The sequence below is a fragment of the Stenella coeruleoalba genome (genome assembly GCF_951394435.1).
Source record: "Stenella coeruleoalba genome assembly, chromosome: 4".
NCBI lineage: Eukaryota > Metazoa > Chordata > Mammalia > Artiodactyla > Delphinidae > Stenella > Stenella coeruleoalba.
This window is the reverse complement of record NC_137149.1, coordinates 4,255,957-4,282,527: the sequence shown is the minus strand read 5'-3', so window position 1 is coordinate 4,282,527 and position 26,571 is coordinate 4,255,957. Positions and strand designations below refer to the sequence as shown.

The 26,571-nt window shown below is 51.5% G+C and overlaps 2 protein-coding genes across 6 annotated transcripts in view; one reads left to right on the top strand and one right to left on the bottom strand.

Annotated features, from left to right (window-relative positions):
• The window catches only part of TBC1D14 (TBC1 domain family member 14), a 103,147-nt gene extending 83,698 nt beyond the window's left edge, over positions 1-19,449 (top strand). For 4 of the 5 annotated variants that reach the window (XM_079919345.1, XM_079919347.1, XM_079919346.1 and 1 more), the window contains 3 exons: positions 1,334-1,443; positions 13,021-13,279; positions 16,756-19,449. In XM_079919345.1, coding sequence (XP_079775471.1) covers positions 1,334-1,443; positions 13,021-13,279; positions 16,756-16,821 — 435 coding nt within the window. In that variant the 3' untranslated portion in view covers positions 16,822-19,449. The remainder of the gene's footprint in view (positions 1-1,333; positions 1,444-13,020; positions 13,280-16,755) is intronic. The other variant, XR_013827948.1, reaches the window with a different exon arrangement.
• Positions 19,450-22,896: 3,447 nt separating this feature from the next.
• CFAP184 (cilia and flagella associated protein 184) lies at positions 22,897-26,250 on the bottom strand. Its single transcript, XM_079919070.1, has one exon. The coding sequence runs from the start codon at positions 26,104-26,106 to the stop codon at positions 24,472-24,474; it is 1,635 nt and encodes a 544-aa protein (XP_079775196.1). The 5' UTR covers positions 26,107-26,250; the 3' UTR covers positions 22,897-24,471.
• Between the last annotated feature and the right edge of the window lie 321 nt (positions 26,251-26,571).

The following is a 26,571-nucleotide window of genomic DNA, read 5'->3' as shown; positions in this document are numbered from 1 at the left end:
TTAAGATAAAATGCTAAGTTTTTCAAAAGCATGTATAACAGAACGTATTCCATAACAGCTACCATATTTAACGATAAAAGGAAATTACCACAATCGTAACAGTGTTTACGGATGATCTTTATTCATTTCTGTGCTTCATAAGTTTTCCACAGTGAGGATTTTAACAGATACTACTTTCATAGTCAGGAAAAAACTCTTTATATATAATAAAATGACTTACATCTAAATACCTCCTCATTTTGAAGATAAGACCCCAGCTTCCTCTTTGGAAACACATGATAAAAACTGTGCTTAAAAATTTTAGCTTGTATTATTAAGGAAAAATCATAGAATCATAACGTTGAGTGGGACCTGCATTTCCAGCAGGGTTTCTTTGCAGCAGCGCTGTGGACATTTGGGGCCGGGTAGCCGCGGTGGAGGCTGTCCTGTGCATCGAGGCTGTTTAGCAGCATCCTTGGCCTCTACCCACCAGATGCAGTAGCACCCCCCCATTCTAGATGGAGCAACCAGAAATGTCCCGAGGCACAGCCAGATGTCCTCCGGGAGGCAGATGCCCCCCAGTTGGGAACCCCGGGTTTACCGTACATGCCTTCATGAAGATGTGCGCACAGCATCCGGGAGTTGCCGTCTGCCCACGTGCATCCAGCCTCTGAGATCATATCGCTCCCACCCACTTGGAGCTGTTCTTTCTGTTTCAGCACCGCACCGCTGCTCTGTGTGTTTCGTTTCCCTGCAAACCCTGTAAGAAGTTGAAAAGCATGTGCTCATAAAACAGGCTGTGGCCGCTTCCCTTCCCTTCAGCGTTTTCTCCCTCAGTGCCTCAGAAGAGCTGCACTTTTGAGCCAGAGCGCTGTTGCCCTGCCTCGGTATTAGCATTGTATGCCCTCTGGAAATGCTGGGGGTCAGCAGGGAGGCAGGCGTGTTTTTTGAGATCATTTCCGACAGTTAATTCGTTCCTGGTTCTTAGAAAAGACTGAGCCCATCAGGAGTCAGCCTAGCCTGCGGGACAGGCACGGGTTCCGGGCCCTGCCTTGCCACACGCTGGTGATGTGACCTCATTAGGCAAGCTACGTAACTGCTCTGGGTTTCAGTTATCTACAAGTGGAACAAATAATCAGATGTAGTCGGTAACGTTACATGAGGTTAGAGAGTGAGCTTATTTAGAAATTGCCTGTGTAGTGCCTAGTGTCGGGTTGCCAATGAAGGTGTGTGAGAATTTACATACGAAGATGATTGTTAGATTCTAAAGGTGTACGTATATTGACTGTTTTTGGTAGATTGGAAACGTGTGCTGATAACGAGTTTATTAGTGTATTTCACATTATCTCCCTAGATGTTGACTTATTTTGCTGCATTTGAGGTATTCTTTGAAGAAAATTTGCCGAAATTATTTGCTCATTTCAAGAAAAACAACTTAACTCCAGACATCTACCTAATCGATTGGTAAGACTGCATTTTTATGTGTTTTCAGAGTGTTTTCTCATCTCCGTGCCCCCATTTTTCATTCCTCACTGCCAGCTTCTCTCAGGGCTCACCTGAGCCCCACGTCCTGCCTTACAGTCTCCCCAGCCGCCCTGAGCACAATACGCCCCGTGTCCTCAGCCCCGTGTCCTCAGCCCCGTGCTGCTGGTCACCTGCTCGGCTCTGTTACTCTCTTGAGCGCTGCCTGTGACTGTGACTGGTCCTCCTGAACTCCCTCCAGGGGAGAAGGGTGTCTTGGACTCTCAGCTGCCAAGGTGCCGTTTACCCATTCCTTCTGCGAGGCGTCGCTAAGCACCAGGTCTGTGCGGGCTCTCCGCTGGGATCGGAGACAGGCAGGCGGAGCTGCCTGTCCGGAGCTTCTGTCTCGGGGGAGAGGCTGTCCGTGCACAGCGAGGCTGCGCAGCATGTGATGAATGCCGTCTCTGGAACAAGGGGAGGACCGAGGCCTGGAGACAGGCCGAGGGGTCAGGGTACACAAGGTAACACGGGAGTTTGAGCAAGACGTGACATGAGCATGCGGTGCTGCAGCATCATCAGGGCAGCAGCAGTTGGCGTGGCGATGTGGGAACCTAAAGTGCAGGGCAGAGAATGGCTGGCGAGAGCTCGGGAGGCCGAGTCTGGTGCATCTTGGATGCCAAGCTGAGGAGCTCGGGCAGGATTACCGGGGCCAGAGGGAGCAGTTGAAGGCCTTTGCTTGGGGTGAGGATGGAGGTGCGTTCTGTTGGAAGTGAGTTTTAGGTTAGGGGAGGCGGGGGAGCCTGGAGGCGGGACAGACGAAGGGTGGAAGAGCAGGGCCTGAGCCAAGGCCGCAGAAGTGGGTGGAGGGTGAGAGAGGGGCGCTGGCCAGGGCGGGCTGGGGCCCCAGGGCAAGTGCTACGGGACCAGGGACCAGCCGAGATCAGAGGGGCCGGATGCGGCGACAGGGCAGCTTTAGGGAACCTGTCGGACCTCGGAGTATACTTACAGGCTTCCAGAGAGTTCCGGGGTGGAGCGGTAGACCGGCAAGTCTTCTCTCACAGTGGATGTGGCGGCCTGGGGAAAGGCTGGAATGTCACCCGCAGGGGGCCAGTTGAGAAGGCTGGCGGTAGCCGGGGGCAGAGAGGGAGCAGCGCCTCAGGCCCCACTGCAGGAAGAGTGTCAGCTCCGGGGTCCCACAGTCCCGCCCGACCCCTGGCCTCTCTCGTTACTTAACTGTGGCCTGAGCGAGGGCTGTGGAGCCTCTCTGAGCCTGTTTCCTCATCTGCCTACCCAGATGGTTAGCCTTTCAGGGCCTTGTAAGGTGATCACCCTACATCCCCCTGCCCCGCCCTGCAGAAGGGGCTCTGCAGAAGGAAAGACGTACTTCGACTGAAAGGCCCGTTTGGGCTCCAGCACTAATTTGCGCAGTGAATCTAAAACTGCTGGGAACGTGTAGCTGGTTTGACTTTTTTTTTTTTGCTCACTTTTTTCAGGAGACAAAAGGCTTACTTCTAGAAGGTCAAGTCCGAATGTCATCTGAAACGAGGCTCAGTCCCTTAAATAAAGCTGATTTGTCTGCACCCGTGGGAATGAGCCTTTGGGACTTTTGGCGTTTCATTACTTCTGTTCTAAACCCTGAGACTGTTCTGACTACGCTGAATTCTTGCTGGGAACAAGGGTTTGGAGGTCAGAGCTCGTAGCTGAGGCCACAAGTGCTGACGTCACTACAGAATAGTATAGACATCAGGCCGTGAAGCGGCCACTGCTGGGGTGCTGGGCTCACCTGTCTGGCTGTGCCGGGTGGGAGTGTTTGGGGCCTGCCTGAAAGGCCACCTTAATTTAACCAACAAATGATTTCTCTACACCATGAACAGTCAACTTTTGCATAGGCTGTGCCTCTGCACCCCTATTGGTGCACGTGTGCTGTAATTTGACTATGAACCCTGGCCTCACAGATTCCCAGGCCTGGGGCCTGTGACCCCTCGGGGAGGGTGTTACGAGAGGATAACATGGGACCAGAGTCTCCAACTTCTACCTTACCTGTTTTAGGCCCCCAAGTTAGATTCTTAGGATTCCAGGTTAAAGGGAGGTTTGGAAAACACTGTCTTGGAATAGTGTCTTTCAAACTTTTTTCACCCTGACTTGCAAAAGGAAATAAACTTTGTGTTGTGACCCGGTGTGTGGCCATGTGTGCAGCAGTGTAATATGTATGTATACATATATGACCGAGACAGGTGTTTTGAAGCAGCACCTGGCCTTTACTATGTGCAGAGCGCCCTGGAATTTCCTATTGTTTTTGTTCAAAAAGCTGGTGCTGACCTACTCTGATGATGTCACGGTGCAAGAGATCAGTGATGGTCACGACGGGCAATGTGAAGAGCGCTGTCCTGGGGAGCGCTTCTCTGTCTTTTTTCTAGGCCGAGGATAGCTGTAACCCAGCGGGGGCAGAGGCCAAGGGGACTCGCACCGATTGACTCCACTGCTTCTCACGTGATCTCATTTAACCCTTAGGACAAGTCCTTGGAGGGAATTGTAACACCTCTGTTTTACATGTGAGGAAATAGAGGCCCGGAGAGGCAGAGTGACCTGCCCAAGGCCACCCGGCCAGCTGGATGGTACCGCTGGTGTTCATGCTCCAGAGCCTGTGCGCCTCCGCACAGAGTCCTCGCTAAGGGATTTAGTTATGAGGCAGCGTAGCCCACGAGGTGGGTCCCAGAGCTCAAAGACGCATCAGCACTCTGACGAGAGAGCGTACAGTGTGCGTCAGACACGTGGGCAGTGAACGTGCAGCAGAGCACTGGGTGTCTCAATGAACGGGGCTCCGAGGATTCCTCTTCCGAGACCTTTGTGATGTGATGTGGTCGGTGCCTGATGCCTCGTGAATGCTGCCCGCTGTGCTTTGGTGCCTGGGCCTCTGCTGGTGTTGGCTTATTCTTGGTGAAGTGCTGGACTGCTTTCTAGAATTAGGACCAAGTAGAACCTTGCCTGTATCCGCAGTCCTAGCGCAGGCCTTAGTAACTATTTGAGTTGAGTGCATTCATGATTCCTTGCAGTCCACATTTATAGAAGGTCTGCAGTGATTCAGGCTCTTGGTAGAAGCTCAGATCAGAAACAGGGTGGGCAATGGGAAGGAGGCCCAGGGAAAGAGCAGGTGTTGCTCAGGACCTGCCCTAGACGCTGGCATTTCAGAGACATTCATTGCTTTGTTTCACCTTCACAGCATCTGGAGCAGGTCCGTCTTAGCACAGAGGAAGCCACTGAGGCCCCTTACCCAGTGTCACACCTGTGGTGAGCGGTCCAGATCGGTCTCTCTCCAGAGCTTTTGCTTCTTCTGCTACATCACATCACTTTCCCAAAGCCGCATCTACAGCCCTGACATCAGGGCCTGCCTGAGCTGCACACGCCTGGTGGAGCTGCACTGTGTGTGGTCTGCAGAGGGTGCCGGTGGCTGACTCTCCTTGTCCATGTCGGAGGGTTGTGGAGCCCCTGTGGTTCGGCCGCCGAGTGTCCTGGGTGAGCTGTGTAGGTGCTCAGATTAGATGACAAAATCTCCTCTCCTGCCCCGCCGTCTGCCCACCAGAGGCCATCTAGGAATTGTCCTTCTTCACTCCCAGGACAGTTTCTCCACCCCCTGGATTATAACACTGTAGCTTTATAGGACATTGTCTTGACCAGTTTAAGAGTTATTCTTCCAGAATCCTCTTTTCTCTCCCCTCCACCCCAGCAGTTGACGCTTCCGTCCATCACAGCACCGACCCACTGAGAGCATCGTTGGTTTCTTGCTGCTCCAGTAACGGACTGAGCTTTGTCAGTCCCCTCTGTGTCCCTAGTGCCTGGCCCCGTGCTGGGCTCAGAGTCCTAGAGCCAAGAACGCATGTGTTCCTGAGGGGCCCGTCCTGGGTTTAAAATCCATGGAGTCCAGCCCGAGGCTCACTCGGGTGCTAGCCTCCCCACGTGGACCGGGGGCTGCTGTCTGCCCAGCGCTACAGAGACTTCACAGCTGAGACTTAGATTCACTTGCCGATGTCGCCTTCCTGACAAGGGGTCTTATTTAGTGTGCTTGTCGCTCTTCTTTGCTCACACGGAGACGGGAGGGTCACAACAGGGTCTTGCCCGCTGTGCTCATCTTCCTACAGAGTTTTCAGTGTTCAGGCAGAGGACTGACATGTGGTCATTTAACTTACAAAAACATTTCCCACTGCTGTCAAACGGCAGAATTATTCGGAGGCGTGAGTAGGTTTTGTAATATATAATCCTGAATTAATAAAAGAGTCAAGCAGAACTTTCTCCATCCTGATTAACGTTTCTTGAATGACGTTTGGTGATACTTGGAGATCCTGTCATTACACTCAGTCTCTACCTTAAAGGCAGGTTCAAGGTGAAATTACCGTCGGAAGATTTTAGTTTCCATCGCATCTTGCATACATTTCACCATTAGCTTTTATTTATTTATTTTTAAATTAATTTATTCATTTTATTTTTGTCTGCGTTGGGTCTTCGTTGTTGCCACGGGCTTTCTCTAGTTGCCGCGAGCGGGGGCTACTGTTTGTTGCGGTGCGCGGGCTTCTCATTGCGGTGGCTTCTCTTCTTGCGGAGCACGGGCTCTAGGCGCGCGGGCTTCAGTAGTTGTGGCACGCGGGCTCAGTAGTTGTGGCTCGCGGGCTCTAGAGCGCAGGCTCAGGCGCACGGGCTTAGTTGCTCCAAGGCATGTGGGGTCTTCCCGGACCAGGGCTCGAACCCATGACCCCTTCATTGGCAGGTGGATTCTTAACCACTGCGCCACCAGGGAAGCCCCTCACCCATTAGCTTCTAACTTCCGGGTCTGCCTGAGAGCTCCTCCAGGGTGGGGTTGTCGCGCAGAGCTCCCGGCATCCGGAGTAGAATCCGGCCCACGCGGGGGCCTCCTCAGCGCGTGTGGAGGGCTGGAGGAGGGTTCCAAGGCCGCAGGTGGGAAAGCTGCTCGCAGGAAGGGCCCGCGCAGCCTGTGGTCGCCAGCGCACCGCAGCCTGGCTGAGATGGAGCCCAGGCGCTAATGCAGGGGCCACATTATTTACCTGCTGCTTGGTGCTGGCGCCTAAGGTGAGAACACCTTCGGGCTCAAGTGGGAGGGTGCTCTGGGGGCTCAGAGGCGGATCCGGCTGATGGCTTCCAGGATTGCGTCAGGGGTTGGGCTTATTAATTAAGTTTGAACCAAGACACATACAACTGCCTTCAATTATTTAATGAATGCAGCTGTGCGTTGGGTGTTCAATGTTGTTTTATTTAATCCTCACAACATCTAAGGAGGCTAGGTAGTTATCTAGCAGCGTCTTCCCTGCTTGTCTGAGTTTCTGGAGCACCATGGGCTTGGGAGTGGGGTTCAGGGCTCTGGGGACGAAGGCTCATTCTTAGGAACTGGTCAGGATGGGAAAATGTGGGCACAGCTGGAAATCGGTGATGTCAGGCCGTGAAGGTCCACGTCTCTGACGGTGGCTTCTCCATGAGGGAGACTGCTAGGTGACCTTTGCCCTTTTACCTCAGGCTAAGTCTGTGTTCCTACAGCCTCCCTTTATTTGTGGTTTCTTCACCTGTAAAATGGAGGTGGTTGTTGTACTTCCTCAAGGAATAAACTGGATAATCCAGGTAGGAGCTTATAAAGCGGCGCCCAGCCCCGGGAAGTATGTGCTTCCTGGCGGCTCTGTTTTACCTGCAGCGCCAGGGCCTTTGAGAAGCAGACCAGGGTGGGTGTCCGTTCTCCCACTACTGGTTCCTGAGAAGGAGCTTTGCCTCCATGCCCAGCTTTGGAAGTGGTGGACTCCCTCCCCACCTCCCTTCCCCGACTGTGCTCCCTGTTTGCAGGCAAGCAGTTAGATTAGGCATCGCCAGATAAGAGTGTTTTCTGGAAATTGTGAAGGCTTGACAGGGAAGAAACTGTTCCTCTTACATACATTAAGGGGGAAATAGATACACACAATTTGTGTTTGTTGTCTTTTATGAGCCTATAGCCACTTCATTAGTTTAGCAATAGAAAAAGACATTTTTATGCATTAGTTGAATCGGTACCTGAAACTATCATCTTTCATATACAGTGCAGTAATATGCAGTGGTCCAGGGGAGCGAAGCAAGCGTGTCTTGGGGGAGAAATCCTCGAATTCTCTCTTCCTCCATGGGAGAACACCACCAGCGGTCCCGGGAAGGCCCGTGGGGCTTTCGCCGTCTGCCCCCGTCTCTTCCACACGCATCCTGGCTGGAGCAGGGTGAAGCCGAGTCCACCTTGGGGAGCAGACTTGCAGGACTGCAGGCAGGGAGGGCCCTGTGCACACGGCACAGCAGCCCTCGTGTTCCTGGGCTGTGGGCTGTGGGCTGGTGCGGCTCACCTCAGCCCCAGGGAGCTGAGTGGCTCTTCACAGCAGGAATGGAGTCTGATTAACCACTCTTCTGAGAGGAAGCCAGGAGAGAGCATTGTTTCAGTGTCCTCTTCACAGCTGGTTCTGAGTCTGAATGTGGTTTAGAATACAGTCAAGCATTTGAAAGCTGCTGGTAATGAATGGTTTTCCAGTGAAAGAGGAGCAGGGAGGAGAGGGGGGGAGCCTGCGGACGCTGGAGCACATCAGAGCAGCCCTGCTTGAAGGGGAGGGGGGAGGAGAACAACCTCCCTGCTCAGAGGCTGGCCGTCCAGAGCAGGAGACCGGGAGGCAGTGACCCTGGAATTTTGGTGTCGAGCGGGAGGTGGCCCGGGCTGGATCCCAGGGGCCGGCAGCTGACTGCTGGGAGGCCTCCCAGAGCCTGTGAGGCTCAGAGCACGGAAGGTAGCTGGGGTGGGAGGCCCATCCCCGTTCGATGAATGTTATGAAAGGGATGTCTGAGGTGCAGTGTGAACGTCTATCGGGAGAGACCCAGCCTAGCCCAGGGGCCAGGAAACAGCCTTCCCAGAGAGGGTCACCTACGCTGAGCTGTGGGTGAGTAGACATTTGCCAGGGGAAAATTTTAAAACGTTTTTATTTGAAAGGCACATTGTATTTAAGATATAGTACATTCAAGGCCTTAATAATTCCATTTCAGTACATAAAAAATAGTAAATGATACAATGTATGGCACAGTTCCTACTTTTCTGCATGAAGTATGTGCTTGGTGATCAGTTCTCAGTCTTATCTGACTTTTCAGCAGCATTTGACATTCTTCACTCTCTGATTCTAGAATACTTCCTTTATCTGATACCATCTATACACAAACTGTCGCCAGCCCAGAGCCCTCTGAACTCCAGATTAATTCATTTATCTGCTTGGATGTCCGGCTTACCAACGTAACATGCCTCAAACTCACCTCCTGACCTTCCTGTCCAAACCAGCGATCCCACATCTCCTTAAACGAGAACTCCATCCTTTGAATTGCATCTTAGACCCCTCCATTGCATTTCCCGTGAGACACATCCGTCGCAGAGTCCGTCCACAGTCTCTCTGCTTCAGGCCACCTCCACTGCTGCCGTGCTGTGCTGACCTGCCTGATTGTTTCAGTGGTCGCCCAGTGAGGCCTGCGTTCCCCTGCAGGCGCTTCTCAGCGCAGGGGACAGGCCCCACCCTTGGTCAGATGCTCCACTCATAGAATAAAACCTGCAGGCCTTGTAACAGCCTGTAAGGTCCTGTGTGCTGGGCCCCTGGTCCCCACAGGCATCCTCGTGTTCTCCCCTTGGCTTTTCTGGCTTCAGCCCAGTGGCCTCCTTGCTCTTTGGGTGTTGCTGGGTTTACTCCTGCCTCAGAGCTCGCGAACTCACCACTTCCTCTGTCTGGGTACTTCCCTGACCCTTTCTCCTGCCTTGCCGCTTCCTCTTCAGGGCTTTATGGAAGTGTCACTTTTCAGTGATGCACTCTCCTTGACCGTCCTGTTTACACAGCCACACTGGCAGTCCCTATCTCCCACCCCTGCTTTTATTTAAATCAACGTCTGACATTCTGTGCATATCCTTTCCACCCATGAGGGCAGGGAAACTTGTCTGTTCTGTTCTGTGCTGTATAGCCTCAGCACAAAGAACAGGGACTGGCATAGAGCAGGCTTTGGAAAATATTGATGATGAATGGACTGACCTGATGAGAACCAGCAGGGCTCAGATCTCGGAAGTGACCTCATGGAGTAATGGGATGCCTAGGATGGTTGGCAGGATGGAGCAGGTGGGCATCACAGGCATTAAGGGTGGCGCTCCCTTTTTTTTTTTCTTTTTGGGGTGGGCTGGGCTTGGCTGTAATTTTTATATCTTATTTATTTATTTATTTGGCTGTGTTGGGTCTTCGTTGCTGCGTGTGGACTTTCTCTAGTTGTGGCGAGCAAGGGCTACTCTTTGTTGCGGTGTGCGGGCTTCTCATTGCGGTGGCTTCTCTTGTTGCAGAGCATGGGCTCTAGGCACACGGGCTTCAGTAGTTGTGGCTCACGGGCTCTAGAGCGCAGGCTTAGCAGTTGTGGCACACGGGCTTAGTTGCTTCGCGGCATGTGGGATCTTCCCGGACCAGGGCTTGAACCCGTGTCCCCTGCATTGGCAGGCGGATTCTTAACCACTGCACCACCAGGGAAGTCCAGTTTTTATATCTTAAGTCCATCCTAAGTTCAGGGTGAGTTTTTTGAACTTTGAACCGTTGACTTACTACAAATGCTACCTGCAAATAATCCGTATTTGCCAACTCAGTAAAGCAAATGGTTGATAACAGCTTGATTGGTAAATTCTTGTGAATTTTTTAAAAAATGTAAATTGAAGAGGATTAAATTAATCATACTTCTGAGTTCATGGTAAACTAGTGTCACTATTTCATGCAAGGCTACTCTTGTTTGTCTGTCGTTATTCCTTTTTATCCCATCCCCACTCCATAGACAGTACTTCGAATGTGTTTAATATATATCATTTTTGGTATACATTTTTAAAAAATGTAATAATAAATCACACTTGTATAGAACTTTTACTGTGTCCCAGATGAATGTGGCATTCTCCATCATTTGGATGTTGGCTTAATTTTGTAAAGTTCAAAATATATCTGAAGTAGTTTATGAAGACCCACACACAAATCTGAACTCGAGAATATTATGTTGGAGAAATTTCTTTTGTTGTTTTTCTCCCTCTTTGCCTATACCTACTCAATTTTCCCATCTTTTTTGCTCAAGACTCTGCTTTTAAGATGTAAAGGTTTGATTTCCACTGATGAATTGGCATGGATTAGGTCAGTTCTTTTTCATTTTTTAAAAATAAAATGTCTTCTAGATAGAATTGAGAATGTTCAAACTGAGAGGCGAAACAAAGATCTCTTGGCTGTCCCTTGAACTGTGTTTTCTAGACTGAGTAATGAGATGGTTTTCTGTCTTTTGAGACAGTAAAACCCTCAGGCTGAAGGTTGGTTGTACCTTTTAAAGGTAGGTTGTCCTCCCCAGCATGTTGCCTGAGGGCACGTGGCCCACTGTGGACATTCAGGGCATGGGTTCAGGGTCTGGTTCTGTCACTGGTGGCGGGAGCTGGGGTGATTTTTCTCTGACATCTGTCTCCCTCTTCCATCATCTGAGTTGAAATCTAGATTATTATGCCTTTCTTGAACCTTGTAAAGCACTGACGGGGGTAGCCCTGAAGGTTACTGGGTCTCAGTTAGCACGCTGTATGAATGCTCCTCCGCAGAGCATCCTGCCAGGGGAAGAGAGGCAGAGTAGATTGCGGCAGACAGGAAGCCCGTGCCTGTGAAACCTGTGAGCACGTCTGCCAGCATGGGGTGACATTTCTTTTTTTTTTTAAGATTTATTATTTATTTACTTTATTCATTACTTTTGGCCCCGTCGGGTCTTAGTTGCGGCTCGCGGGCTCTTGTTGAGGCGTGCAGGCTCAGTAGTTGCCGCACGCGGGCTTAGTTGACCCGCAGCATGTGAGATCTTAGTTCCCTGACCAGGGATCGAACCCGCCTTCTCTACATTATAAGGAGGATTCTTTACCACTGGACCACCAGCGAGGTCCCGGTGTAATGTTTCTGGTAGGATCTGTTGTAGGAGAGTGAGAGTCCTGCTGTTAAAGGCCTGGTGACACTACCTCCTGACCAAGGCAGCCCCGCCGTCTGAGTCCAGCACCTGAGCTCAGCTGCCTTCACGGGCCCTGTGGGTCTCGAGTCAGCATGGGCACTGAGGAAATACTGAAACCTGTGGACAAGTGATTTTCCAGGAGGGCTAGAGAACGTCCCCACTTGTGATGAGGACTAATACAGGGAAGAAGGCAGTGAGAACCACTAACACCTGTACCGTCCTGGATCGGCTGGGAGTTTGTGGACACACTTCCTCAGCAGAGAATGCCAGGTGCTGCGCCAGGTGCTGCGGATGGAGATGCAGTGGGTGGAGTCCCTGCTCTTGGGCAGTGTCCGTGGGGAAGACAGGAGCAAACAGCTCGCGGTCAAAGCACAGGGGCAGAGCGGGGCCCGGAGCGGGTGGGGGTCAGGAAGCACCCGGAGATGGCACCCGGGCTGCGTCTCACAGCTGCGGGAGGAGGGCGGATTCACAGAGAATCAGCTTGGCCTGCATCTCACCCTGGACTCGCCTTGCTTTGTGACATAGGCCGAGGTCCAGGGTAGAGATGATTAGACCTGTTTGCTCACCTAAGACTGTATTTGTTTGGTAGTTTGATTTGTGACCATCCCAGTTTTCTAAGGGAGTACATATCTGTCTTTCAGTTACTTTTTTCATCTGATGGTTTGCATTGCTAAATATAAGATCAATTTCTTGTAATCCACTGTCAAATTTATTTGGAAGAATTTACTCTGTTCCTTTGCTGACCCCTACTGGGAGAAAAGTGTATGGTACTCTTCAGAAGTAATGGGTACTTGTGTATGCTGAATTTGTGTGTGTGTGTGTGTGTGTGTGTGTGTGTGTGTGTGTGTGTATTTTTTGTGGCCACACTGCGTGACACGTAGGATCTTAGTTCCCTGACCAGGGGTCGATCCTGTGTCCCCTGCAGTGGAGGCGTGGAGTCTTAACCACTGGACGGCCAGGGAAGTCCCTGAATTACACATTTCCATTGACTGTTTTTACTCCCTACCAGACTCTAAGCTCTGTCTGCCTTATTAACCTTATATCTAGCACTTACCTCAGAGTAATAAGCACATAGTAGGTGCACGGTAAATATGTGTTGTACGTAGAAGTAATTGATGTCTAATTCAGAAACTGTACGGTGTTTGAGATTCTCTGTGAAAGCTGATAAGGCTGTTTTTTGTTTTTCATTTATTTATTTGGTTGCGCCAGGTCTTAGTTGTGGCAGGAGGGCCCCTTCATTGTGGCTCAGGGGCTCCTTAGTTGCGGCATGCATGTGGGATCTAGTTCCCTGACCAGGGGTCGAACCCAGGCCCCCTGTGTTGGGAGCACGGAGTCTTAACCCCTGCGCCACCAGGGAAGCTCCCTGATAATGCTGTTCTATAAAATGTTTAAATTGACCGTCAGAGTTAATGCAGGCTTAGGGCTTCTCCACCTCCCCCCCACCACCCCGCAGTGTAAGTATGAAAGTGACTAACTCAGGGAGCATTCTAATGGATTCGACCTGAATTCAGAGCTCTTTCTTTGTGCCATCCAGAATGCGAACAACTCAAACTTTTTTTCCAGGATCTTTACTTTATACAGCAAATCTTTGCCCCTGGATCTGGCCTGTCGTGTGTGGGATGTGTTCTGTCGTGACGGGGAGCAGTTTCTGTTCCGCACGGCCCTGGGCCTCCTGAAGCTGTTCGAGGACATCCTGACCCACATGGACTTCATTCACATAGCTCAGTTCCTAACGCGGCTGCCCGAGGACTTGCCCGCAGAGGAGCTTTTTGCTTCCATAGCTGCAGTTCAGATGCAAAGTCGAAACAAGAAGTGGGCTCAGGTAAGCGGGTCTTTTGTTCTCTACTCCGTAGAGCCATGGCTCAGTGGTCTGATTCAGGAAGTGAGTTATGCCGAGTGCCCTTTGAGGAAACGGCCCTCTCTGGAGTGGTTCTTGGGCTGGAAGTGAGGTGACCTGGGCTTGAGGCTTGGCTCTGCCACAGGGGGGTCTTGGGCAGGCGCTTCCTCCCTGGGTCTCTGCCAGAAGAAGGGGCTGGAGAATAAAAGCCTTCCCACCCCTTCTGCAGTGGCACTGGGAGGTCAGAACTTCTGGTTTGTCGTCCCAGTACTCTCTGCGTGTCAGATAGTGTTTTGTAAAACAAGCCTTCCCCCCTTTTTTTAAATGTCAGAGACAGTAAACAAAGGGAACTAACTTGTCCCCATGTCACGGATAAACAAGGGAGGCCCAAAGAGGTGAACTGTGTGTTCTCAGCAGTTGCGGAGGCAGAGGAGGGTGGGGGGAGGAGGGGGAGGGGGAGGGCGGGAGGAGGGCTTCCCTGGACGTGGGGATACGTTGCTCCGGCTCTAGCAGCTGTTAGCGGAGCAGCTGAGCCGATAGCGCGGGAGCGCGTCCACCCTGGGCCTGCTTCTTCTAGGTTCCTCTCTTCTCCTCTGGACACCCCTCTTAGGTTTTGTCCCCTGTGGGATTGGCTGTTGTTGTCTGGTTCTAGTCTTGATCATTCCGAAAGGGAAAGAATAAAACCGTGCTTCCTGACGCAGCGTATGCTCAGTTTGCCTGAGCATCAGGTCCCGGGGGGGCTTGCACTTGCTCAAGTGTGCCATACGATGCTTGTTCCTGATTAATCTTTTTTATTAGTAGAAGATTTAAAGTGCATTCAAAAATAGAATGAAATAGAATAACGAACCCCCATGTGCCTGTCACATCTCCAGTTTCAGATTTCTGTTTTCAGGTGTCAGCAGTAGCTTTATAGTTTGCTTAAGTCAAGATCCAAATAAGGTCTACACATTGCAGTTGGTTGAAATGTCTTTTAAGTCTTTTTTTTTTTTTTTAGTGTATAGGTTACCCACCTTTCCACTTCTCCCTTCCCCCTTTATTTATTGAGGAAACGAGGTCATTTGTCCAATAGCAGTTCCCACTATCTGGGTTTTGCAGGTTCTATCCCTGTGGTGTTTTTAAAATGTATTCATTCATTCATGCCTGCCACACAGCACGGGGGATCTTAGTTCCCAGATCAGGGATTGAACCTGCGCCCCCCGCGGTGAAAGCGCAGAGTCTTAACTGCTGGACCGCCAGGGAAGTCCCCTGTGGTGGTGTTTAACGTGGTCCTTCCACACTGTATGTCCTGTAAATTGACAGATCTGAAGGCTCAGTCAGTTTTTATGTTTGGCCAGATTCCTTCATAGGTGATTAGACTCTCTCCCTTTGATCTTAGTTAGCAGCCTCTTTATTTTTATAACAGCTTTATTAATTTACATACCATAAAATTCACCTTTTTAAAAGTGTACAGTTCAGTTCCTGTTTACTTATTAACCAGAGAGAGGTTCCCCTCTCACCTGGGCCCTCTGGTCTGCCTCGCGGCTAGTCCTTCCTCATCTCCCTGTCCTGTTACATGATGCTCTCTGGCTGGTGGTCTTCCTTCCTATCTGGGTCTTTTGGGAAGGAGCACAGCTGCTATAGTGGGCCCCTGGGTGTTACTGTGAACTGCTCCCCTGCTTTTACAGGGCGGGGTGGCCACTGTTTTGTGCTTAGTGTGACATGAGTTGCATTTCTGAAGTAAATATGTTCAGTTTATAAAAAGGAAGTACTGACTCATGCTACAACATGGATGCACCTTCAAAACATTATGTTAAGTGACAAAGCCAGACACTGAAGACCACATACTGTGTGGTTCCACTCATGCAGTTTCAGAAAGGGAAATCTGTAGACAGGAAGTAGATTAGCGGTTGCCAAGGGAATGGGCGAGGTGGGGGGCAGGGCTGTGATAGCTGGAGGATGGGGTGATGAAAATTTTCTAAAACTGACTGTGGCGAGGGTTGCACATATCTACGAATATACTCAAAGCCACTGAATTGTGCACTCTGAATGGGTGAATTGTGTGGTATGTGAACTGTATCTCAGCAAAGCCGTTAAAACAACTCAGCTCACGTGTGAGCGGGACTGGCTGTATAATTATCAGGGATCTGGCGAGAGGGAAGAGCCTTTCCCTGATTAACGCAGAATGAAAATACGGGGCTACGTCTTGAAATCCTTAATTAGTATTAGTATCTTTCCGTAAGGTTGCGGAAAAACCCGAAGGGACTTTCTGGCCATCCCAGTATTTCACTGGTCCTTCCCTCTATCCCCACCCTCGCCTGCGTACCCACAGAGACACGCGAAGAGAGAAGGACTGAATCCAGATCTGTCATTTTGCTCCTTGCATTTTAGGTGAAAATTATTGGTTAAAACCAGGTCAAAGGTTATTAAATAGTAGGACATTCTCTGACGGTGGGACAGTGATGGGAGTTAGCCTGCTGGTAGGCACCAGCGAGGTTATTCAGTTCCAGGTCCCATGGGAACTGTGCTTTATGCATGTTTCTCTTAAACACTGTGCTTAAGGTTAAGATCCTGGTGAGCTTTACAAAACAGTTAAATGTTTATGTTTAGCTGAAAGTGTCACTTACTTAGAGGTAGAGAGAGGGACTTTTCTCTACCTTTAGCCCTTCTGCGCAATTTATTTGAAACCCACAGAAAATGTTTCTGCTTTACCCCTTGTACTTTGTAATTCAATTAAAGTGGCATAGTGCCTGGCCCAGGTAGTTTAGCACAGGTGCTACAGAGAGTCCCTTGGTTTTGAAATCAGACAGATCTGGGTTTGAGTCCATATGAGCTGCTTGGCTTTTAGCAGGTCACTTGTATGAGTGTCTGTTGTTCAGGTGACTTACAGTGTTGTGTGGATTAAACAGCTGCTGTGCTGGAGGTGCCTGGCGAGGGCCCTGCTTGGCTAGAGTGGGCGTGCGATAAATGGGGCCTATTGTTATGTCCTGGCTGTTATAAAGCAATCAGAGTGGAATGTCACGTTTTTAAAAACAAAGGTGTTAACTAAGAGCTGAGCACCCAGTTGAATGAGCTCAGTTGCCTTGGGAACTCCCAGGAAGGCGTGCGAGGAGCTGATGTCTCTTAGGCCTTAGAAGGATGCATCATTTGCTGGTGGAGAGAGAGGGGCAGGGCAGCGGGGGCAGCTGCGTGTGAAGGCCCCAGAGGATGTTGGCATTCTAGAGTGGGGCGTGCGGGGGCTGGAGCCAGGCTGTGGAAGAAACAGAGCCCCGCAGCCCTGCCTTGCCATTGGTACCTGCTGGCTGGTGGGAAGTGGCCGTAGACGTTAGCCCGGTGACAGCGTGCTCGGATTTCCATGCCGAAGGGTGGGTCTGGATGCAGGCGTGGCAGACGGACCAGAGAGGTGGCAGGTGACAGGAGGCTGTCAGGACCTGTGTTCAGTGTGTGTTGCAGCTCACCCACCGATGTCTTCCTGTGATTCCCAGGTACTGACCGCCTTGCAGAAGGACAGCCGGGAAATGGAGAAAGGAAGCCCATCTCTCAGACACTGAGGCGGCAGGTGGACTTGCGCTCGGCACTGAAGCGGTTCTCCAAGTGGCACCTGTGTTGTTACAGGCGGACACGCTGGCAGCTCCGAAGAACAGGGGCTGTTTTCACGTTTGATTCCTAATGCTGGAGTTGGCCTTAAACAAAAACAGAACAAACAAAAAAAGTTTTAAAAGAATTAAACCAAGGCTAAGCCTTAAGAAGCTCGGTGGAATGATGGCCATGGCCAACCACTGCATATTCTGCATGGTTTAAAAATAGGGCAGTGGCTAATCCCCTCCCCTCATTTCAGCAAAAGTTAATTAAATTGTAATGCTTTTATGTCAACTACTGGAAAGTACATTACAATTTTTCATAGCCAGGGTGCATGAGAAATGTTATTTGGGAGACCTCAGAGATGTTATTGGCTCATATTTTCGTCAGAAAGGGATTACTGATTTAGTTACCGAGATAATCTTTCGAGGGCCGCAGGTCATGTTTCTAAAGCCCAACTACCAAAGATAACATTACAGGAAAGTGGGTTCTCACAGGACAGCCGCTGACGAGTGCGCATGGGCTCCCCGGGACACGATCTGACCTTCAGGTTGACCTTCTACCACGTTGCCTTGACAGAATTCCAGCAGCAGGGCTGACAGTGCATGCTTAGGTTGCAGTGGGAGCCCTGCTGTCCCAGAAGCTGCGCCCACGCTTGTCCAGTGGTGGCGATGGGTCCAAGCAGGAGGAGGTGCGCACAGAGACGCTGCGACAGTTGAGACGGGCTTCACGCTAGTGGGAGACGGACGGCGGCGGCCCCTCTGAGCCGGAGGGGAGGCAAGAGGGTGTTCAGACCCACCCCCTCGTGCACCCTCCTGGCTCCTGTGGAGGCCGGCGCAGCACGGCGGGGTTGGGGGCTGCTCCCTTGCTCTGCCAGCGCACTCCCCTTGTCCCCTAAACGGCAGGCGCAGTCCTGCGTGCGGTGATCCCGCCTCACGCATTTGACTTACAGACGGACGGTTGTAAGGACTGAGGATCCAGCGGCCCGCACGTCTTGTCAGGATTCTCAGTATCTGTGCTGGCAGCCTTTCCCCCCGCACAGCTGGTTTTCCCCAAGTTCGTTAGCAACTTTTTTGTTCTAGCTTTTCCTTGACTAATTTGGAGAACTTTGTATTGAGAACTCTGGTTATCCAAATTCAAAGACATGAAGAGTTTTGGCACAGAAGGGTCCAAAGGACAGGCCAGTCTCCACGGAAACCGGTTCCATGCTAACGCGTTGGCATGTTGGTCTCTGGCGCGTTCAGTAGGCCAGGTTCAAGGGCACCTGCTGCCCTGCAGCCCTTGTCAGCCCCCTGTCCCACCCCCAGGGAGTGCCCCCAGCTGACCTGGTTCCTGATGTCGGGAGCGCCCTCGGCTCTGAGAGCATAGCGTGCGGCAGGGAGACACGGGTTGGGGTAGAGCCTAACTACAGCATTATTTTTATAGGTTTTCTATATCTGCCATATCCGCCGATGACACTTCAGGTACAAAGCAAGGTGCCGAGCCAGTGGCCATCCTCATGCCCTCCGTCCCAGCTCTGTTCCGTGTGTCATTTTTTCCCTTGTGTTCCTGGCTGAACTCTCCAGGGAGGTTGCAGAGCATCTTGCATACACTGTCTGCCTCAGCCTTTAAACGCTGACTTGCCTGACCTCCTGGAGGAGGTGTTCTGTCTCCACCCAGCTCTCGGCAGCCTCCCAGACACAGCCGTTCCCTGACGTCATGCGGCTGAGTGTAACCCAGGCTGAGCCCGGCCTGGGAAATGGGCCGCGAGCCCTGTCACACTGTTCCTCACGGATGTACTTGGTTTTGTTCCATGACATGGGCTTTCTGTTCTTGAAAGATGTATATATTTTCTTACTGTACATAAAGATGTTCCTTAAGTGGTGACAGAAAGCGATGCAGCAGGGGGCGTGGGCAAGTTATCGAGAATGCGTTTGTGCAACTTCACGTGTAGTCAGACCCCAGCCCTCAACATTATCGTCAGACAGTTTGACATAAATCTCTTCGGATAGCACCATATATGCATTACATTTTTAAACAGGATTCCAGGCCAATCTGGAATACTTCCACATCTTTAGTTCAAAGGAGGTTTTCCTGACCTGTCCAGGGACCACACAAGCTCTTGCTGGTTTGATGCGTCTACTTCAGAGGCCGGGAAGTTCTAAGTCCAAGTCTAGGGTCACTTCGCACCTTTCCGCAGAGGGCTGCCGGACAGCACAGGGCTGTGCTTCTCTGCTTGACCTTCTCGTTTAGAAAAACTGGAAGCAGAAATTGAAGTGCAGCCCCTGGAAGCCTGCCCTCTCCGCTTCCCGTGCCATTGATTTTCAGGATGTGAGACTTCAGGTTTGGGACCTCTGTGCAGCTGGTACTTCAGAGTCGGATGCCGTGTCCCCACCAGTCATTGAAATCCCATCTGGAGAAACGTTCACTTTAAAGGGTACTTTTTAACGGCTCAGTTTTTGACTATTTTAAATAGTTTGCTGATAGAAAACCCCTGATAACACTTGCTCTACAGATCATGTTTTAATTGCTTGTACAGTTAACCTTTAATTTTATTTAGTAAAGTGTATCAAACTAGGACTTTTTCAATTGTAAATATGTGGTTTTATTAAATAAAAGTCATGTAAAATTGTTACTTACGTTCATGGCAGTTTGGTTTAAAGTTGGAGTTCTCACCCTGAAGCATGGCAAGATCTTGAGTATCATGCTGTTTGAATATTTTAAAATCCACTTACTAGTCTCAGTTAAATAAGGAAGATGGTACAGTTATGGTAATTTAGTCAAGGGCTGGAAAGTTAGCGCTGCACCCCTTCTAGGCGGAGGGGAGCCCCAGCCTTGCTGCCCCTCGAGCCTGAGCGCCCGTGGCTTTAGCCCCTCGTCTCCACGTGTCTGCCACACTCACCTGCTCACATCCCTGAGCCTGCCGCCCGTGCGAGCAGGTCATCGGGCTTTCTGGGCCAGCCGCCGGGCTCTTGACACTACCTCGACCCTGCTGGGAGCCTCGTAAGGTCAGCGGGCGGCCGTGGCCCCTTCCCGTCTGGGGTGGAGACCAGCAGCACCGCCCGTGGCGGCGGTGGGCTAGGAGCAGGCCGCCAGGTCCCGCAGAGCTGGGCAGAGCGATGCCCACGTTTCGGTGCGCCCTTCCTTCCAGTGCTCGGAGGCGCGCGGCTCGTGGGGTGTTTGGGCCCTCACACGGTGCTCAGAAACGGTGCCCTCTCTCCGCAAGTGACCTGCCTCACTGCTCTGGGTCACTGCCCTGTGGTGTCCGTCCTCCGCAGGCTGAGGGTGCTCGAGGGTTGACTGCCGGGGGCTCGCTCACTGCTCCACCCGTGCCGGGCTCTGGGCTGAGTGCTCCGTGGCTGACCTGATTCCTGTCCACGGCGGCTCTGTCACTGCCCCATTTCTGAGGTGTGGCTCAGAAGTGATCTGCTTGGGCCCCTGCAGCCAGTTGGTGGCAGAGCTGGGGTTCAGACTCTGGCCTTGTGGCTCCCCAGCCCTTGCTCAGAAACACCCCTCCCCAGAGAACACGTTGCTCTGGGGCCTTCGGAAGCTTTCCTCTGGGACCTCTGACCTCAGCTCGGAGGAGGTAGAGCCGTGCCCGACGGCCGGCCCCTGGGGGAGGACCCCCTTGCAACGCGTGAGCCGTGGGTGGGAGCGGAAGTTGGGGACCGTTTTCCCGAGAGAAACTGGGGGCTGACAGTTCAAAAACCACGCCCCCGCAGTGTGCAGCCTGCCGAGAAGGCAGGAGAGGGAACGAGGTGCTGCCAGTGGGGTGGGGAGGTGCGGGCCACCCAGTGGGGCCTTGGGGTGAGCTGTTGGTCACCAGGTGGACCAGAGGAAGGGCGCGGCCAGCGGAGGGAACTTGGAGCTAAGGAAGTCCTCAGATGGGAAGCGGCGGAGGTACGCTCCTGGAGTCCTTTTCACTCGTAGCATTTGCATGCTTCATCACTCTGACTTAAGACTTACCTGAAAGTTTAAAACATAAACAGTACCAAATTGGGGTGCATTAACTCTTTTTATAGACAGGCATCCCTGTTGAGTGGCAAAAATCTAAATTATAGCTGCAGATGAACATGTATTTCCACTTATGTAGTACAACATTTCCAATGTGATGTCACCAAAAAATGATTTTCATTTACCAATAAAAAAGCGTTTCTTTTTCAGATGCCTGGAGCTCTATCCAGATAGTGCCTGCTTCACTCCTGCCAACTGCTGCCCAAAACAAACAAAAAACCCTCTGTAACAGTGGACACGTCCGACTCAGACCAATGTTTTCAAAAAGGCTAGTTTACCCTGAACGTTCCTGGCCCAGTAGGCTGCTCTCTGGCATGTCCACATCTACGAGTTGAGTGTAAGTCACTGTGATTCTTGTTCCAAAGTTTGTTTATGCCAATGGTAGTAGTTACTGTATTTACATAATTTAATGTTACGTGAACCGATGGTGCAAAAAGAAATTGTTGTTTCTAAGAACACTAAAAGCTTTGAAAAGTCTCAATAAAGGCAGATCTCTTTAAAATGCTATTGAATTGGGTGTGGGTGACACAACTGGAAAATAGTTAACATCTGTTGGGTGTTTACTGTGTGTCAGGCACTACGTTAAGCCTTTATATAAAATATCTGTTTGGTCCTCACAGTAACTCTGAAATGGGTACTGAGAAAACCAAGGTACAAAGAGGCTGAGCAACTTGCCTGATTTAGGAAGTGGTATGGCCAGGATTTTGAAAGAAAATAATAATGGAGTCTGTGCTGAGATTATTTTACAAGAAATTTAAGTTTCTGAAATCCATAGACAATTCAGAATGGGTGCAGTCATTCGAGAATCAAAGACTCTGCCCTTAAGGGAAGGCCTTGGCTGTCTACCTGAAGACCAGAAGTGGTTGTACATTTGTATTTCAAAATTAGAATAAAGTGTTGAAAACAAAAAAAACCCGGAAGGCTAGTTTCATGTAACACCTCATTCAAATTTTCTCGTGCCTGCATTTTTCAGGCCCTGTACTTTATTTTATTTTATTTATTTTTGGCTGTGTTGGGTCTTCATTGCTGCGCGTGTAGGCTTTCTCTAGTTGCGGAGAGCGGGGGCTATTCTTCGTTGAGGTGCTTGCGGGCTCTAGAGCGCAGGCGCATGGGCTTAGTTGCTCCTTGGCATGTGGGATCTTCCCGGACCAGGGCTCGAACCCATGTCCCCTGCATTGGCAGGCAGATTCTTAACCACTGCGCCACCAGGGAAGCCCCAAGCCCTGTACTTTTTGACACAGAGATGAAAAAAAAACTTTAGCCTTTTAGTGTTCATAAAAATAATCTTAGTTTTAGGGATTTCTAGTCCAAACTCAGGCACTACTCTCTATAACTTTCCCCTCATGGAAGGCAGGGTCTCTGCTGGAATGGACAACTCTGTGCATGTCCTTCTTCCGTGGTTGCAAGCCTGCTCCCCTGTCATTTTCCTCAGTGGTTCTACTTCGTGAGAAATCCTCTTTTCTGCCTGTAATTGTTTCTGAATCTGACATAGAACTTGGTGCCTGACATATAACAGGCATTCAAGTAACCCTTATTTTCAGAAAATGAGACTGACATCATGCATTAGTCCAACACATTTATTCAACATTGATTGTGTGCTTGGCACTGTGCTTGGCCATTAAGGAGGATGGTAAGCCAACAGTCCTTGTCTTCCGGGGCCTTTGTCTCGGGGGCACAGAGGACGAAGCAGACATTCACAAAGCGGTGGGTCAAAGGCTGGCATGGGGCTAAACGCAGGCTGCTGTGGGGTGCAGAGGGCTGTAAGACGGGGGAGAGGATGCTTTAGGGTCCTGGCTTCTATAATCAACAGATTATTTATCTAGTCAGTTGGGACATCTCCAGCACAGGTCATGTAATTTGAGAGACCATCGGCAGCTTTGCTGCTTAAAGCAAGGCCAGCCTCATCAGTCTGTTTTGTGTCTTCGTGCTCGCAGAGACCTGCTAGTCACTGGGTTGAAGGCTTATGAGGAAAGGTTTGGATCCACCTGGGTAACTGCCAGTGGTTCAGAGTCAGCTGAAAATACCTGTTCTCTCTAGTGAACCAAGGGGCTGGATACTGATAATGAAAGCTGCTCGCTTGGTGAAGGCACCGAGCCTGTTGCCAGTTTGACTTTCAAGCCTCCTCAGCCACAACAGAACCTAGTGCGCCTGTGTCGCTTTCAGTTTGAGACACCGGGAAAACCAAGTTCTATTTGTCAGTGATTCACTACTTCACTTTGGTCTTGATGAATAGGGTGGAGAGAAGACAGAAATTAGAGGTAGTAGAGGTTGAGGAGAAGGGAAGTAGGAAGGCAAAGCTTTTTACTCCCCTCCTTGTTACATTTGTGTGCTCTGATAAGTACAGTGTTGTAAAAAAGTGTGTAAGTGTGCTGAAGGAATTTTAATCAACCTTTATTGGCTTTAAAGGGAACACACTTCAGAAAACAAAATCATGTCATCAAAAGATGAAAGTTACTGTGATTTTCTCACGACCAACTGAGTCATCTGCCTAGAGAAGGGTTTCTAAAGGTGTTTAGCACCAAAAAAGAGGTCACCCTCCTTACGAGCTTTCTTATTCTTAAGTTTAGCGGTGGGAGAATACTGTTAATCCCAAATCCGCACATCTCAAAATCCAAGCTAAGGTTAAGAAGAAATAAAACCAAGCCCCTAGCTCCCCAAAGTGTCAAAGAAACCGGAAAATATTCATCACTGATTCCAGGTTAAGGAGATAGACCTATCAGGTGTTTCTTACATGAACTCAAGGAGTGAGAGACATTTTAATATTTGATACAGAGTGAAATCATGTGCACAGTGAGGGTCCAAGATCTGAAAATATCTCGCTGAAAACAAAAGGCTTACAGACAGTCGGCAGTCACCAGTCTATATATTTTGCACCTGGCAAAATACACAATACAGTCACCACTCTGTCTTCACTGGAAGACAAAATTTCATTTTTTGGTACAGATCAATGCATTTCTTTCGTGGATCCAAGAAAACGTTTCATTAGAATTGAAGACTCGTTGAGCCAGAAACAAACATTCACAGTTAAGCAGACAGACTGAGCCTCCTTTCATTGGAAAAGGAGAGACGAAGGAACGTCAGCTCCTTTCCCTGGTTCTCATTCCTCCTGTTCCTGGGTATTTTTTTATTACCCCAGAAGCTAGTGCTACTTACATGCAAAACAATTTTAGACTAAGGGAATTAGTGAGGTTCGAACCGAGCCGGGAGACTCAGGACCACACAGTTCAATGCATTCAAGGGGCATTTCACACAGCTTAATGCACAGGAATGTTGTTGGCACCCTGCCCCTTTGTCGGACCCTGTCACACATGGAGGAAGGAGTTCTCCTCAGTGTCAGGACACTGAAATTATGGAATTGCTCAGATAGAAAAGGGCTTTTGACAGCTTTTTATGAGGAGTAAGTCATCCCTGTTCGTTCCTCTGTACCTGTTTTACTTAACCCTGTATGAACTGAGTGCTAACTCAATTTTGTGTGCAGCACTAATTGGGAAGCTGAAAAATTAAGAAGACAAAACACAGTTCCATCCCAGACATCATAGGCTGCCTTAAGAATGGCAAGGAATGGAGCATAAGCGTTAACGAAGGATGAAGTTTGGTGAGATCGAAGACGCTCTGCCGACTCTTTCCCGTCAAGGAGGCAGAAAGGCTTTGGCTTCCCTGATCTTCTGCTTCACGCCTCTGCAGGACAGAATAAGCCCAGCGTGATGGTGCTTCAGGGCTTCCAAGTGCTGGCTGAGTTCTGCAGTCCTATCCACCTTCTCTTCCATGTCCCGAAGGAGTGCTTCCTTGCCCAGAAGCCCGCACTTCTGATTCAGCTTGATGTTGTCAGTCCGCAGGCTGTCCCGGGCTTGCTTAGTCTTGGTCAGGATGTCCCTCTTTAGGGCCACCTGAGCCTCAGTCTGCATAAGCTCTGACTTTTTACACGCATTTTCTATGTCCACAAAGTGTAACTTTTCCTTCACATGGGTTATGATTTGCACATGGTTGGTCACCTTGCTGCGCAGTTTCAAAAGCTCCTCATTTCTCTCCTCGACTTTCTCATGCAAGGTCTGGTTCTCAGTCTTAAGCTGTTCAAAATCTATCAGGAGCAGGCCCTCTGTCTGGTCCTCCTGGGCCCTCAGCTTGTTTTCAAAGTGCACCAAACTCTGCTTCAGCTGCACGTTCTCTAGCCTCACAGCGCTTATCGCCTTCTCCTTCTTATCCTCCAACGCCTGGATCCGCTCCACCTCTCGCAGAGCGGCCTGGCGACCACCCCTCATCCAGCAGCTGCCCATGGCCTGCATCACCACCTGCTTCTTGAGTGCCTGCAAGCGTCGCCATTCCTCCTCCACCCGGGAGAGCTTCTCTTCGCACTGCCGCTTCAGCTGGTCCAGCTCGCGGTGGTACCAGCGCAGGTCATCTGACTCCTGCTTCTTCAGATCCTCCAGCATGGCCAGATGGCGTAGGTACGCTTGCTGTTTCTCGGGGGCCTCAGGCTCCGCGCCCTTCTCGGGCACCTCGGCTGCATCCAGGCCCTTCTTGCGCAGCGCCTCGAGGATCCTTTGCTGCAGGTAGATGCTGTAACGCTGTTGGCGCTCTCGCTCCGCCGTCAGGGAGCGGAACTGTGCCAGGAGCTCGGCGCGCAGCTGCTGCTCCTGCTGCTTCTGCACCTCCTCAGTCCAGTCGCAGCTCTCAAGCTCGGGTCCCTCGTCCAAATCCCCCAGCTCGTCCTCGGTTTTGCCCAGGCCTCCTTGCACAAGCTTCTTCTGGCTCTCCTCGCTCTCTTCTCCTTCCTCCGCCAGCTGTCCTTCCCGCTCAGCCTCTCGGTCTGGCGCAGCCTCTTCCTTGCCGGCCGTGGCCTGCTGCAGACAGACCTGCGACGGGATTTCCTTCCTCCTCGGCTCCGCCGCCACCTCCGCCTCGTCCTCCTCCTTCCACTCCTCCTCTGGTTCCTCGGGGCCGCCTTCGGGCTCCGGCTTCGCTGGTTCCTCAGGCCCCGCCTCCGCCAGGTCCCGTGGCTCGGCCTCCGCCTCGGCCTCGGCCGGCCACTCCGTCTCTCCGGGCCCCTTCTCGCCAGCAACCTCGGTGGCCGCCGGCTGTTCCTGGGACTCGGCCGGCTCGGCGCCTTCCTCTGAAGCCTCTACTGCCTCCGCCTCCGGCTCCGCGGGTTCGGCCGCGGACTGGGGGCCAGAGCTGGTTTTGATCCCGGACAGCCGTGAGGCCAGGCTCTCCACAGCTCCAGCTTCCTTCTCGGGGTCCCCATTGTGGTCGGAGCGGTCGTCCATCTCCCTCCCGCCGGGCCGGCGCCGCGGACCCCGGCTGCAGGCTGTTAAGTTTCCAGGGGCAACCAGGGGCGCGCGCGGTGGGCCCGGCGATTGGCTGGACGTCCTCCTGACGCCCTGCCCCTTTCCCCCGCCTCCTGGCAAGAGCAGGCCAATGGGAGGTCGCGAGCGGACGACGGGTAGCGTTGATTGGGGGAGGCCGTAGGCTCGCTCCACGAGGGGCGTGGCGCGTGTGCCGCGCTTCCTTTCCGCCCTTTTCCCCGCGCCCGGCCTGGGGCGGGGCGTCGGGGAGACTCTGGGAGCGGCGGGCGGCCGGCGCTAAGGACGCGCAGGCGCAGCGCGGCGGGCCGGGCCCCAGCGCGGTGGCGCGCGCGGGGCGCCTGCGCGGTGCAGCGGGGCGACGGCGGCGGCGGCGGCGGCGGCCGGGCCGGCCCGAGGGCGCCTGCGTGTTGAGGCGGGACGCGGCCC

Bases quoted from the DNA above. Each gene is read 5' to 3' on its own strand.
- CFAP184 (XM_079919070.1), bottom strand. From the start codon at position 26,106: ATGGACGACCGCTCCGACCACAATGGGGACCCCGAGAAGGAAGCTGGA.